Source organism: Phaseolus vulgaris, chromosome 7 (genome assembly GCF_051622355.1).
Source record: "Phaseolus vulgaris cultivar YP4 chromosome 7, ASM5162235v1, whole genome shotgun sequence".
Lineage (NCBI taxonomy): Eukaryota > Viridiplantae > Streptophyta > Magnoliopsida > Fabales > Fabaceae > Phaseolus > Phaseolus vulgaris.
The window spans coordinates 3,425,260-3,441,108 of record NC_143504.1 but is presented as its reverse complement, the minus strand read 5'-3'; the positions used below and the strand labels follow the sequence as shown (position 1 = coordinate 3,441,108).

Genomic DNA, 15,849 nt, shown 5'->3' with positions numbered 1-15,849 from the left:
CAGTGGAGAACTGTAGCAAATCTAGCATATCTATATAAAAAAAGTTATAGTAATACATTTGTTTGGATGCAAAACAGTTGCATGAACATGGACTATTTTGAAGTGTCAATGTTGTTATCTAAACAGTGGGAACCCATTACAAATTCATGTTTCTCTCTCTCTATATATATATTTATTGCTTCCTTTTTGTTTGAAAAAACTCTATGCATGTATATGTAACAGATAGTAACTTTCATAAATTAATATTTCTACCACAACCTGGTTGTGTTGCATGCATGCATGCGATGCAAGTTAAGTATAAGTTTGAGCAACAGCTTCCACAGTAATATAAAAACGTGAAAATCAAACTGTTTTTAAAAGCTAGTTCATTTGTTAATTACTGCATAACATTGTGTGATTTTGTGGTGGCTTTTGCTGTAATGTTGAATCTACTACATGACACAATAATGAAAATATAAAAAAATTGAGGTTTGCACCTGGCATGTGCAGTGGAATGCTAGCTATTGATTCATGATTAGAGATTTAGAAGAAGTTGAGAAGATGACAAAGGGCTTTCAAATCAAAGAGTTGAAGAGTAGATGCATGGTATTGTCAACTTGTTAACCTGCTACCACCTGTGACTCTTGTCAAATTTAATTGGATGGGTCCTTTCCATGCATTATTCAAACATTTATATACATGCACAGATTAATGGAAGTGAGAGAAAAAGAGAATGGCAATGATTCAATTTCGATGTCCATCTATTCTTTTTGCTCTCACTCTCCTGTGGCCTAAATTTGCGTTTTGTTGACCTCCATTATTATCCATGCGTCACTATCCCTCTACTTCCATGTTTTTCTTGTCTGGGATCAACAATTGCTACTTCCTGCTAAGTGCTACCCCTCAACCATTTTTTTCTTTTTTCCATAGTAGGACATTTGTCATTTACAATTTATACCTTTTATATTCTTCATCACAGATCGAAGACATTTCATTATATATAACTGGTTGTAAATCTTACTTTATAAGTCGATTTTATAAAGTTGAGTTAGATTTAAAAGTTCATTTTGTAATATAGTATTAGAGTCATTTTAAATTTAGTTTATGAAACCTAACACCAAATAACTGACAAACGTTGTACAAGGATTTAGGGTTTGTTCTCCACATCTGAAATGTTTTGGTAACTATTGTAAAAATATAATTTAGTATAAAAGAGAGTGCAAATAGTAGTAGTTTGAAGAATAACCCATACGCGCTTCGCAACATCCGATAGGTTGTTTCTTCCTGCACTTTCATATATTCTTCTTCCACCTCCATACATTTTCATATTTCAAAAAATATCCCTCTGTAATATTCTGAATTACATAATTCGAAAGTCTTTTTTTAAATTTATAATTAACTTCTGAATTACATAATCTGGAAATCTTTTTTCAGATGCATGATTAGTTTTCGAATTATGTAATCCAAAAGTCTTTTTCAGCTTCCGGATTACATAATCCGGAAGTCTCTTTTTAATGCATGCATGGATTACATAATTCATAAGCTATTTTATGGGGGTGGCACAAGAAGGTTAAAAAGGTATTTTTCATGTTGTGTATGGGGGTGGCAGAAGAACCTATGGAGGTGCAGGAAGAAACAGTCCATCCGATACTACTCTGAGGCCCACGTGTATGGCCCGGCCCAGTGCAGGTCCATCATTTAATATGAATTACATGTATATATTATTAATTTGGATATGCATTGTCATAATTTTTAATTATTATAATAGTACATATTAATACTATAAATTACTTTGAATTGCAATATATTATTATTTTAAATATTCAAATCAAATAATAGTTTTCTTGATTGAGATAATAAATTGATAATTTTTTAATGACTATCACTTTTATTTTAAAATTAACAAGACTAAGAACTTAATTCCATCTTGAAAAATTGAAGTGACCGTTCTTGTAATATATTTAGCACTTTCATCACAAGTTTAGTTGATACAAAAATAGATTTTCATCATATTATTTTTCTATATTTTTATTACATTTTTTCCTAACATATAAAAAAATACTAAACTTATTCATATAAAAAGAGGATGTCAATAACCACAAAAAAATAACAATAATGTTATAACTGAACACTTAATCTAATACTATTTTTACACTATTATTCGATATGTTATATTTGATTTTTTTAGTTTTATAGTATTTATTTTAGAGTAATATCTAGACAGTTTTTTAATTAACTAATAAACAGGCTAACAGTGGAGGTCTATCACTTAATTTTAAATTACTAATTTAAAAGAAACTTAAAAATAATTTGTAAAAATAATATTAGTAAAAAAATAAAATAAAATAGATTCATTATTCGATGGAGGAAATTGACAATTTTATTATTTTTTTAAGTAGGGAAAAATCAACAACCAGAAAAGCTGTAAATATAAATAACACTGAGTAATCGACCAATTTTATTCTAAAGAAACGTTGTCGAAAATAATAATTTAATCGTTAGATATATTAAAAACCTAGAAATCAGTCTTTAAATATTATAATTTAATAATAATATAATTCCTAATTTAATGTTAATTTTTTTTAAAATTTATATTTTAATTAGAAAATTGTCTTCATTAAAAAAATTAATTTATTAAACATCAATTATGTTGTAATTAATTGATATTTTGCATCATGAACACTTCATAAAAGTGACTCTTTAATCAATTTTTTTGCCTTTGATTTTATTATAGTTTGGTTTTATAATAATAATAATAATAAGAAGGAGAAGAAATATTTAAAACAGAATAATAAAATATTTTTTTATTAATAAATAAACAAATGATATTAATATTTACACTTTTTATATAAAGTATATTTATTATTTTTTCGATTTTTTTCAACAAATTTTCAACTCCTTTTTTTCTTTCATTCCCTCTGTTTTTATTGTTTTGTTTAATTCTAATTGTAATCTGCACATATACTTGCTTCGCTGGTGTTAACAAAAAAGAAATATAAATAATCAAAAGGACGTTAATAGCTTCAACCAAAATCAGGAGTGAAAACTCAAAACGGCGGCGTCTGAAGAAAACGGCACCATCGCTGGTGGCTTGGCTTTCGTCTCATCTGTGTTGCCTGAGAACACGCCGGCGCCGGTACCTTTATTGGTTGTTAGGGTAAGTTTGCTCTCTTCCTTACTCTTTTTTTTTCTTCCAAATTCAATTTTACGATATTATCTGGTGAAATTTTCTCTCAATTTCCAATCTTCCTGTTCAATTTATGCATTCCCTGCACTTCTTAATTTCTTCGTTCAACTATTTTTTTATTTGTTCATTTGCTATTAATTTCTACATTTTTTGTATTATTTCCATCACCATGCCCTGCCGTCGCATATTGCATCTACTGCGTTGAAGAAGAAGAACCTTTCAAATAAAACCCCTTTTTCTGCATGTTGTTCATTGTATTTTTATTATTATGCAGGTATTGGTACAGTCTAGGAATCTAGAAAATGTTTTCAGGTGTGAAATTCATTTCCCGGGACCAGGTGAGTAGGTCTACTTTAGTTTTATCTTAGTGTGAGTGTTATGGTTGTTGTTCCTATTTCCTGTGTCTGATAGTGTGTATACTAGGTGGACGGGGACTTGGATTCTGCCTCGAAAGAGAGGAAAAAATCAGATAGGAGGAGGGAAAAGAAAAAGAAGAAAGGGAAGAGCTCTAGGGATAGTTCTGATGATGACGGGCTTGTTAAGATCAAGAAAGGATCTAGGAAGAAGAAGTGGTATTCGTCTGATGAAGACTCTTCTCTTTACTCAAGTGAAAGTGAGAGTGATAAAGATGAAAATAAGAGAAGGAGTAAAGCAAAAAAGAAAAGGGATGATTCTCCCAGTGAGATGGAAATTGCGAGAAAGGAAATGGGACTGGATTGGATGCTCAGGGCTGAAAGTAAGAAGCCTGCAGTCGTGGAAACAGAGGAGAATTTGTCAGAGGAGGTTCCTGTTGAGGAGGTATGTCTCTGTTAAATATCTTTCCCTCTTGGCTGTTAACATATGTATCTCTCCTGTTGGGTTCTATATTTATGTTCTTTTTCTGTCCTCAAGGGAGGACACAGCATTTTATGCTTACTAAATTTTTTTGTTGCTTTTTGTTTGAATTTTCTCTTTAACTGATATAAGTTGGTGTCATTTTCTGCTATTTCTTACAAGATATGAATGGATAAATATGGAGGGAAGGATAAAATAACTAGAAATAAAACCAAGGAATAAATCAAAGCAAAGAGAATCTCCTTTTCCCCTTATATTGCTATCACTCACCATATTAAGAGATAAAATAAAAAGTAAATGTGAAAAATGATAAGATTTTTTCCAAAACTAAAAAAATGTATAAGGCAGTTATATGGTGAGCTAATGCCTTTTGAAGATAAAATGGTTTGATCATTTGGCCTTCTTCTGCAGGAGAATTATTTTATATCCATGTGTTTATTTCATTATCGATACATGGATTTTGTTTGACATAAAAGTGCTGGATTGGGGAACAATGTTTCAATTTTCCTGATGACATTCCATTAGTTGAAGTGCCTGTCCATTTGTGGTCTGTATTAAATATTTTCATATAGTTTGCAGCCTGTCTTCATCTTTCATTCTCAGCCAATCTAAGGTGATAAAGGGACATAGTTGTTTGCTTTCTTTTTCAGCCAAAGGTAAATCCTAAGGAACTGAATCCATATTTTAAGGATAGTGGAACTGGTTACCCGGAAGAAAAGGATGGATCTAAAGTTGGTGCTGACCAACTTCTATCTTCTTCCCTTGTTGGGGATGGAGGAGCAAGTTGGAAACTTAAAGCCTTAAAGCGTGCACAAGAACAAGCAGCTCGAGAAGGACGGAACTTTAATGAGGTTATTTTGCCTTGCTTTTCGGACATTGCTTGTTCCTATATAAAAGAACATCTTTGTCATCCTGTAAAAATTTGCCATTTATTTGTATGGATATGTGCAGGTTGTGCAAGAAAGGTGGGGTTCTCTTGGTGAGTTGACTGCATCTGTTGCATCTAATGCAGCTGCTCCTGCTCGAGCACATCTACGTGCTATAAAAAATAGACAAAAAGGAATAACTGAAGAAAATTCACCAGATTCTGATAAGCACGGTCGAAGGTCTTCTACAAGGGTAACTTTGATGACATAAAGAACTATTTTACATTTCTTTCTTTTCCTTCAATTCAACTGGTTTTTCTGGAATTCTGAAATATATTCTGTTCCACTTCACTGAAACTGGCTAATGAAATGCTAGCAGGAGTACTTAAAGGATGTTTCTGTTCGCCACCATGAAATGAGAATACCTAAAGTTCAAGGTTCTTTGTCTTGGGGAAAGCGAAAGAGCCACCAGCACATGGAAGCTGAGGGTGCTGGGGTAATCTCTGCCGCAGTATCTAGCCTAAATAAGTTTTCTAATGATGGAAGCTTTATGCATGATTTCGGTAGCAAGATGACTAATAATTCTGATGGCTCTGTTTTGGAAAAAGTTTCGTTAGAAGCAAACACTCCAGGGGAAAGAAGTGCAGAAGTCAAGAATGAGATGAGTGCAAACCAGTTGGCAGCTAAGGCTATGCAACTTCGTTTGAAGGGAAAGCATGAAGAAGCTGAAAAACTTATGGTAAGACATGAATAAGAGGATAAGGTGTCTTTTCTAGAGTGGTTGGATCTTATTGTTTTTGCAGTTTAGACCAGCGTATTGTGTTTTTTTCCATCTTCGATCATTTCATGTGCCTGTTCAGTATTGGATTTGGGAGTAGTGCTATTAGTTTATTCCTTCTTACCATATTACATAAAGTAGAAATGGCCAGAACAAACTGTTTTTTCAGATAATGGTTTCAATGTTTGTGATTATGGTCCTTACTCCAGAATTAGGACAAACTTTTCTCTGTTCTGGTTCCTTGAAAAGTTTATCTTGAATTATAATTGCCTTCATGGCTTTTCTGGTCTCTGCTATGTTATCAAATTTGCTTTCCATCAGTATTTGCTTGTTATTAAAATTCTTCTGTCAATCTTGCTGCCACTTGCCTGAAATTGGACATTTTGTATTTTGTGGACTTCTTCTCTTTCGTGTATGTGAGAACTGAACCTTGAAGCTGGTGAGGAGTTGAAAAGCTTCTAGTTATGTACGAGTACATAATGCATTATGTTTCTTTTCCTTTTGCCTTGGGAGGAGGTGACATTAGCCTAGTTATTTGGTTTGATGATAATAGTTGATTCTAATGAAATTCATTCTGAAATTCTTGAGAGGTTGGCACTCAATGTTAAGTTTTAATGATCAATGCACCGTAAAAATCCCTTGGTTTATAGGGATTAAATATAGTAATTACAGTCTGAAAATCCTTCTCTAGTAATTATTAATTACACAGCTGTTATATATACAAGTAAACAAATAGTATTTATTTAGTTAAAAATAAGGAAATAGATAGTATTCAACATATTGTATTTTTGCTTACAGAAACATATCCTTCTAGTTTCTTGATTATCTCGATTTCATTCAGTTTTTTTTTTTGTTTGGTGGGCAGCAAGAAGTAAAAGTTATGAACACAAAACAGGAAAATCGAGATCATTCAGTTAGACCAAGAACAGATGGCAGTTCTAGCAGGTATTTTGCTGTCTTGGAATTCTGTGTATTTGTTTTTGTGTTCTCCTCCTTTATCCCACACATGATTTATTCATTTCTAATGTGAAAACATTGTGCCCAATATGAAATTTCATATGTTACAAAAAAACTGGGCTTCTCTTGTTATTTATTTCTAGTTTGCATCTCTTTATTCTTTTTATGTTTGTAAGCATGTTTGATGTGATTCACTATTATTATTGGTCTCTAAAGCTTTATTTATCCTTATGATATTTTGTTATTTCTCATGTTTTTAACAGCGATTTTTATTTTCAAGGTATGGTATGCAAAAGATGCTTGCTGCTCGGCAGAAGAAAGGAGAGGATGATGCTGATATGCATCTTGCTCGCAACATAATGCAGAACAAGAAGTTTAGTATTTCCACTCAGGCCGATGATGAATATGATTTTGAGGATGGTCCAAGCAGAAAGAGTAGAAAGAAGCAAGTAGGTGATGACAGCAAGATCCTAAAAAAGACTAATCGGTTCTTGACTCAGCAAGAACGCTGCCTCTTTTGTTTAGAAAATCCAAATCGACCTATGCATCTTGTGGTTTCAATCGCAAATTTCACATATCTTATGTTGCCACAGTGGCAACCCATGGTTCCTGGTCATTGCTGCATTTTACCGATTCAGGTGACTTTAATTTCTGCTACTTTGTTTTTTCCAGAATTGAAACCAATACAAGTTATTGTTTATTTAGGACAATCCCTGCATTATGAGTGGTTAAGTTCCTTAGTTGGTTTTTTTCTTATGCATAAAGATGCTATTTGACTTGGGATTTGACATCTGAAGATCCTTCCATTATGACATTGACTAGTACCATTACTAGATAAATTATGCAGATCCCGGAGAATATTCAGATAGATGATAGTAATGAGAATTTAAGTGTATTTGATACTGTTTTCTTGAAATTGGGATAGTAATTTAGTAGATTAGTATTATTGCATGAATTCTAAGTAACATTGAGTTGTATTAGTTTTTGAGCCTGCTGATCTTGTGCCGTAAGCAACTTAGTTATTTTTTATTTTCATGGAATTTTAACCTTGTTACTGTCTTTTCCTTTTATCTTACAGCATGAATCAGCTACAAGAACTGTGGACGATAATGTGTGGACAGAAATTCGAAACTTCAAGAAGTGCCTAATTATGATGTTTGCTAAGCAAGAAAAGGAGGTAGTGTTTCTTGAGACTGTGATGGGATTGGCACAGCAACGACGGCACTGTATGGTTGAGTGCATTCCTTTACCGCAAGATATTGCCAAAGAGGCTCCTTTGTACTTTAAAAAGGTGAGTTGCCAAACATTATTTTCTTTTGTAGCACTGATTACTAACTTCTCTCTTCGGAATCAATGCTTTTCATTTATGCATCAGGGAAATGAACTATTAATCCTTTAGGCCCCATATGATTAAAAGCATACTACTAAGATTGTGTAAAGATCCAATGTATATTGTGCTCTTATGTTGATGGTTGCTTTTTTTCTATCCATTATTACTACATTTAATATTTGTTTAGTTTCAAATACCCACATTTTAAACATTTAAACTCTTTAAATTGGGTTCATGACAGGCTATTGATGAAGCTGAAGATGAGTGGAGTCAGCACAATGCAAAGAAACTTATTGATACAAGTGAAAAGGGATTGCGTAATTCAATTCCGAAGCACTTTCCATATTTCCACGTTGAATTTGGTTTAAACAAGGGTTTTGTCCATGTTATTGATGATGAGAAACAGTTTAATAGCAGCCTTGGGTTGAATGTGGTAAGAGGCATGCTACATTTGGCAGAAGAGGACATGTATAGGCGACGACGCTACGAGGCCGTGGAGGTACAAAAGCAAGCAGTTGCAAGCTTTTCCAAAGAGTGGGATCATTTTGACTGGACAAAACAGCTTCATCAAACTTCCTAACAAATATTTTACAGATTAGGTCACTTTTATTTAAGCATTTACTTAATCTGCCCTGGGATACAATGCATCCATTCCCTTTCATAAAAGGAAAAAGAATGTGAAACATTGTTTTTCGTTGTTCCTCTACTGTACATTGTATTATCAAATTTCTAGTCCCTTGCTAGTTATTGAAGGGTTTAGAAGGAGAATGACATTGATTAATCACTTAGCATGAAAATCTATTCCGTCATAAGTTACTTTTTAATTTATATGAAATCCATGGATATTCAATTTTAATATAACAAGAGAATATTTCTTCACAATCCCTTGATGATTAAGATTAAATTTATGCAATAGCTCTCTTACTGTGCATGTGAGACTTAGTGTAGTTGTAGCAAGTTATTCGAAATACACTAAAGTCCAAAAATAATTGGATTTTTTTTTTTTAACAAAGATTAAGTGCACTAATATTTTTTATTTTCAGTTCTAAATACAATATCAATTAATATTTATATTTACAACATAAAAAATATATTTATTAAGAGAGTGAAATTATTTTAATAAAATTGATTTAATAAGTGACACATTATTATTGTCAATATTTACTTAAAAAACATTAAACTATAATTATTAGAAAGAAAAAAAGGACTAAAATGTGTACTTTCCAGAAACTGAAATGAATAAAGATAGTAAACACTCTTCATTTCTCCTTTGAAGGAATATAATTACAGCAACTCAACTTGTATGAATTAAGCTAAACATGCAAAAGTTAAACATAAAAAAAAAATATACAGACTATTTCAGTTATCCAAGATTTCATGGAGAAAAGGAAAATCATCCTGCAGCAGTGCCTGCTCTGTGTCAAGTTGAGATACTTGTGGCCAAATTCATCACTCTGATATTGTCAGGAACACAAGTTGCTAATTGTCATCTGGTTTCTTCAAGTTCAAACAATTATCTGATGCTTGGCTAAACAGTTCTTGAACCTGATTCAATTCCTTCTCTGACATCAAGAACACAAAGTGTTAGATAGATACCTTCTCAAAACATCCTAAAGTCCAAAGCACATGTTGTTTGCTATTTCAATATTGCATATTCCGTGGAACAATACAGATGCATGGCAGCCTCCACCGAACAACTACAGCTGTACAGCTCATAAAATGCTTCATATTGCATGAACAAACTACTTTTGCATATATGAAAGTTGTGCCCCAGGGCACCTTTTTCCATGAATCTAAATTAAAACTCATTTTGGCTATTACAGGAATTTACACTTTCACGTGTTATACAGAGATTAAGAGAGAATTGGACACACCTGCAGCTTCCAACTGCTTTTGAAGTTCTTGGCCTATTGCATCATTTTCAGCCTGGAAGGCAAAATGCATAAACAATGTAAAAGCATAAACAATGTTTTTAACAATTAGACTACTTAGTTCACCAATCAATCAGATACAAAAGTGAGTTACATACTTGTAATTCTCTTATCCTCTTAAGCTGTGCCTCTTCACCTGACTCGGATATTGGAAGAGCTGCAACCAATGCATCAAACTACAGAAAAAACCATATATTTCAATGGACCAATTACGAGTGATCTAATAATGAAAACCGAAGACTCAAAGACTCCATAAATAATGAAGTTCAGCATCACATAATAAGAAAAATATAAGCCCTAGTCCAATTGATTAAATTGGTTCTATGTATATATCCAATGTTTACAATTTCTAAGCAAGCATTATGCATGTTATCCTCTAAAATAAAAATAAAAAAAGACAATTGGAACACCTTATGCAGCCATCCCAGTCTTAGAATATGATCCGTGTAATATTTCAGAAAATTAACATATGTTGGGGACTTTTTTTTCTTTTGTTAATGAAATTTCTTAAAGAGAGATTCAATGCACGGGGACAAAGAAATTCATCACCTAAATCAAGAATAAAAGGAAAAATCCAAAAAACTAAGAACATGACACATGTAACTCAATATACCAATATCTATGTAACCTAAGACACCCCTAGAAAAACCATTAGCAGGACACTACCAAGAAACTACGTGAACTATGTATGATCTCAAATGAACTCCAGAGGCATCGTTTGACAAAAGAAAAATGTGCATATCTTTCCAACCATGTACACCAAACAACCACAAAATGTGAACTCCAAAGCCTTGTAATTTTAACATCTCTATCAGCGTCTAAACCTCTAAAATTAAAACGGGAATTTTTGGAGCCCCTTTGGAAAAACCCAATGTTCACCAGAAACACCAAAGGGTTGCTGAGAAGTTCAAAAACAACTGAGGAAATTTTTTCAAAACTCAATCTGCAGAACATGCGATAGTTAGCAGACAATGCAGTTAGAGGTCTTCAAATTTGAATTAAATCACTGGCACTAATCCAGTTTGGAACATCAGTTCAAACAAAAGATTTAACCTTTGCAGGAACAACCAATTTCCAAATCGACTTGGCAAAAACGAATGAACCATTTTTTGGACTTCGGAGATAGATAAGGATAAAATGAAAGCAAGATTTACAAGATAAAATGTGTCAAGAGACCAAACCAAACCCTCTGGTCAGTATTTTCAAGACATGTAATTCAAAAAAGGCAAAAGGGACTGTAATTCAGGGAATTTCCATTAGAATGAATTTCATAAAAACAGAATCAGATGAAGAATAAAACTAAATTACAGGAGCATTACGTGCAAATTAGACATATGAAGTGTCCAGGAAATGCATTCTCACACCCAATCCAAGGGTTCTCCCAAATTTTAATATGGAAAGGAACCTTCATCAATTACCAAGGGGAAACAAAAGATATGAAAAAAGCATGTCCTTGAATACAAATTTATAGGGGCTACCAATTATCTCATTGTTTTGACCACAGAATTTTCATTCCATCCCTCAGAACACAAAACCACATTTACCCTGGACAACTTCATACCATAAAGAGTTAGTCTGCAAAAGAAAAGGCTAAAGCCACTTCGCTGTTAAAGCAACATTTTAGGATATCAACTTTCCAATATCCAAACCTTCTCTTTTAATCTAGCAAATCTTCCAACTAACAAGGTGACCTCTAGTTAATCCATTAGCTCCCGACCAAAGAAGATCTCATAATTTGATCGAACAATTGTGTTCAGGAAGTATAACTTGAAATTACTCCTGAGTGTGAAATTAATTAAAGTGTAAAACTGATAAATAATAATTTAAAGATAAAAACCAGGGAAAATTTCAATAATGCTAAACATGGCCTTGAAGAATCAAAATTTAAAATAAGCACATCTAAAATAAATTTTGAAAATGAAGTACTTCCAAAAGCAACAAAATTCTACTTTTCTTTGAATGTCAATATTAGCTTGGGAATGGAATGATCACGGCAGCAAAATGCTTTTTCATTCTTCCTCTATGACAATATAAACATAGAAGTATTGATTCTAATGGTACAGAGTGGGATTTTAAAGAACAAAGTAAATTTTCAGCTGCAAGCCATATTTGCACTAAATAAAAGGCAAATGAACAATTTGTTTCCTAAAATGTGAATGTCATATGTTCAACACATATTAAGCAATGACAATCCATTACAATTTGAGCAGTATTCTTTAAAATATTAATATTACATTTCCATATTTGAAGATACTTAGAGAATTTCTAAACATATTTAACACATTTAACTCTAATACAATTCCATACACTAGCTATACCCATGACTTTGAATACAAAAATTAAAATTATATATCTGTCTAGTGTCCACTGGTTTAGTGTTTGTGTTGTGTTTGATGAGGCATGAATGTTGTCAAACTCGAGGATGCCTAAGAGGATTAGAAAGGGGATAAAAAATAATAACTCTGATTTAGAGAGTAAAGGAAAAATTATATAATATAAATGATAAAAATAACAGTCTTTTAGCAAGATCCAACCCAACTAAAAATAGTTCCTGTTCTCTATAAAATTTGAAGGAAAAACAGAGTAAGCAGAACAGCACGGTGACGGTGGTCGTGCGATGCCGACAAAGCCGAAGCTAGCGGCATGAGAGCTGCGTCAGTGCTCCGAAGGCTGAAACTTTCCTTCGTTCCGATTTCGAAACGTAGGGAACCCTGGCAGAACAAAAGGGTCGGGTTTTGTTTTTGGGTCGGGTTGTAATTTAGCTAACAAATGGGTTGTGAAACCCTAGCTTCTGAATACGAGAAGGATGGATCCCTCCATTAGGCGAGCAAATGACGATTTTGACAACATTAACAACTACGTATGATTCCAATTCGACTAATGGTACGTACCTGCTTGGCAGCCTTCACTAAAGTAGAACTCATGAGCTTTGGCTGTTCTGAAAAATTTGTGCCCTCCTCTGTAGGATGTGCAGGTGGTTCTGGATAATTTGGCGACAGCCGATTAGGAGGGGCATCCCTTTGCAATGTCCCAATCGTATTGAAAGCTAAATGTGCAATCAAATTAACCTGTTCTTGTAACTGAGAGATTATATCCATTGCAACTTTCTGGAGAAAATTTTGGCTTCACTTTCTTCTGCAACTGCCCACAACCACTCTTCCTGTGCGTTTGTTTTATTTTTATTTTTTTATATATGTGTGTTTTTTTTAAAGATTATTTATCTACTTTCTGAATATCATATTAATTTTTTAACTTCTTGAATATAATAATAGACTTCATTTTTGAACTTCTTGAATATATTAATAGACTTAATTTTTGAACTTCTTTAACATTAATAAGAGACTTAATTTACATATATAAAACAATGCAATCAAATTAATTTTTCAACTAAAAAGTTTACAAACAAATGAGAATGTAACCTAAATTAAAATAATAAAAACCACATAATACCTTACTTGGATCAGTTTTCATTCCAACCTTTTACTATTACAATAATTAGTTTCTACAATCTAATAATGATTATAATTTAAGACCTGTGTAAATGATTTAATACTTCAAAATTTATGAAAACAATTGGACAATACATCAAACAGAATTCCAAAAAAAATTACTAGGTTTACTGAAGCTGTCCAAAATACCTAACAGAGGAAATAATTTGAAACTACAATTGCAGAGATTTCCTTAGAAATCTCTTTAAAAAATTGGCGTATGTCGCTTAGAGTGACAAGCACACGGTATTCTTTAGTAAAAGGCGAAAGAATAGTTCGCTTTGTGCTTAACACACGACTCCGTGATTTCCAACAGGTGACCTTCCTTCATCTTATAATGTAAGCAGAAGAAATTTCTTAGAAACCATTTGATGTGGGACTTGGGGAAAATATAACAACTCACATTTGACCTTTCTCTCTAGTCTTCTGCTATCTGACTGTTCTGAATGAAGAATACTTGTGTCTTTAAAATCAGTTTCATAAGAGAAATCAAATCATTTGTGTTATAAATGTGAAAGATAGATTAATTTCTTCCCATTTGACATGAAAAACTAGGTGTTATATAACTAAAACTAAAACAAAGAGAAAGTTGAACAACCTAATTGGCAAAAGCCTGTGAATGTATATGAGACTCAAAGTCCATTTTTAAAGGCTGCAAGAGCTAATTAAAATACAACCTGAGATTCATTCTCCATATTAATAGTAGAGTTTAGGAAGATTAGCTCCAAAGTTAAGAATGCAAGACAATGTTCCTTCTCTAAAAATGAAACCCAACCAACCCTCCTCCATGAGAATACACTTGGTTTATGGCTTCATGAAGTAACCAGATCAAAATATGATATCCTAATCTGAAGCAGATATAAATAAACTGAGTTACCACAAGGTAGCTAGTGCTGGAAATAAAGGAAAATGTACACAACTTAAGAAGGTTTTACACTCAACAAAATAATGAGCTATCACATGAAAAGAGTTATAATAAAACATAGATTTCATAGTGAAGGAAACCCGATGAACAATGGTAAAAATAAGATTATAACATACCATTCTGCTAGTAAAAACAATGCACCCCCATGCAGCCTTTTCATTTTCTTTTAACTTCTTCAGAAAAATTACTCATGCTCTTTTATTAAAATTCTTACAAAAATCACATTAAAATATGTTTAAATTAATATTAATTATTTTTTCAAATATAATAAAAATGTTTTTAGTAAAACATCATACAAGTAATTATTGATATCAATTATTTATTCGTACCTGTATTTTAAGGTAACTCTTTATTTAAATATGGAAACAGTTTTTAAAATAAATCTCGTGTATTTGCACAATATGTACTTTTTAAATTAATGTCGAGTATTTAATTAAATTTAAAACTAAAAAATTATAAAATGTCATTTACAACTTTATTTAGAAATAAAATACTATTTATAACTTTATTAGGGTTAGATAAATAAATATGAGTCTATAATGGGATTTAGAAGGGATGATACATGAGGATATACAGAAGCATATAGGAACTAATGAAATCCAACATACTTACAATGTTATGAAACCTGACCTTCTGGACATCAATATTGGCTTGAAAAAATACAAAGTGGGAGTATATTAGTGGAGGTATAAAAAAAATTAGAAAAAATATATATGTATTTTAAAATTTAAATCATATTAATGAAATTAGTTTTAACTTTAAATATAATTGTTTGATATATAAATTAATATATATATATATATATGTGCGCGCATGTGTGTTATATAATAAAGTATTATTTTCAATAGTTTTATTATAGTATTTTCATTTATTTTAAAATAGAAATTGTTGTATTATTAAACGAGTGACCGAATTTTAAAATAATCTAATTTAGATTACAATTTTCTTTTGTTAGTTTAAGATTTTATAAGTTTTCGAACCACATCATCCTACTAAGCTCATTTTAATAGTTATATATAATAATATTAATAATAAAATGAAATTCGAAACATAGCAAGTCTGAATTAAAAGTGTGTATTCAATTATACGAAATTTGGACAAATTTATTATGCAAACCAATAAAAAAAACTCGAATTAGATAAGGTTTTAATTTTTCTACTTTTACTTTTTGTGTCATTTTTAAAATACACTTTTTAAAAAAAAAGAATATATTATTGTAAATAAAACTAAACAAAAAAAATTAGAAGTGCAAGTTAATAATCAAAATTAAAAACATAAAAAACAGTTAAATTAACAAAAAAAATATAATAATTTCGTTTAAATAGGATTTAAAGTTCAACCTATGTAACTTATTGCCAAACGTAAATGATTGTTTCACTTTGAACTACGTTAAATTTAATCCAATTATTAAGAAATTTTAACTTAATTTATTTAAGTCATCAAATTATTCAACCTAATAAATATTTCTACTCATGACACTAAAATTTGCATCTTAAATAACTTGTTTTAAAATATACAAATTATTTTATTTATGAAGAGATTTAATTTTAATCCATACCAACAAATTCTTAAGT

The 15,849-nt window shown here is 31.6% G+C and overlaps 2 protein-coding genes and 1 non-coding gene across 3 annotated transcripts; 1 reads left to right on the top strand and 2 right to left on the bottom strand.

Moving 5' to 3' along the window:
- The first annotated feature begins 2,913 nt into the window (after positions 1-2,913).
- Positions 2,914-8,728, top strand: LOC137827742 (CwfJ-like family protein). Its single transcript, XM_068634033.2, has 10 exons — positions 2,914-3,136; positions 3,441-3,504; positions 3,590-3,964; positions 4,651-4,851; positions 4,952-5,119; positions 5,246-5,605; positions 6,510-6,589; positions 6,882-7,239; positions 7,680-7,892; positions 8,173-8,728. Exons 2-10 carry the CDS (start codon positions 3,469-3,471, stop codon positions 8,509-8,511), a joined length of 2,130 nt encoding a protein of 709 aa, XP_068490134.1. The 5' UTR covers positions 2,914-3,136; positions 3,441-3,468; the 3' UTR covers positions 8,512-8,728.
- A 423-nt stretch (positions 8,729-9,151) lies between these two features.
- Positions 9,152-13,148, bottom strand: MED21 (mediator 21). Its single transcript, XM_068634032.2, has 4 exons — positions 12,754-13,148; positions 9,961-10,038; positions 9,806-9,857; positions 9,152-9,493 (listed from the first exon to the last, which is right to left on the bottom strand). Exons 1-4 carry the CDS (start codon positions 12,958-12,960, stop codon positions 9,411-9,413), a joined length of 420 nt encoding a protein of 139 aa, XP_068490133.1. The 5' UTR covers positions 12,961-13,148; the 3' UTR covers positions 9,152-9,410.
- Positions 13,149-13,533: 385 nt separating this feature from the next.
- On the bottom strand, positions 13,534-13,650 carry LOC137830768 (U5 spliceosomal RNA). Its single transcript, XR_011084259.2, has one exon. It is a non-coding gene; the product is annotated as a U5 spliceosomal RNA (small nuclear RNA).
- Between the last annotated feature and the right edge of the window lie 2,199 nt (positions 13,651-15,849).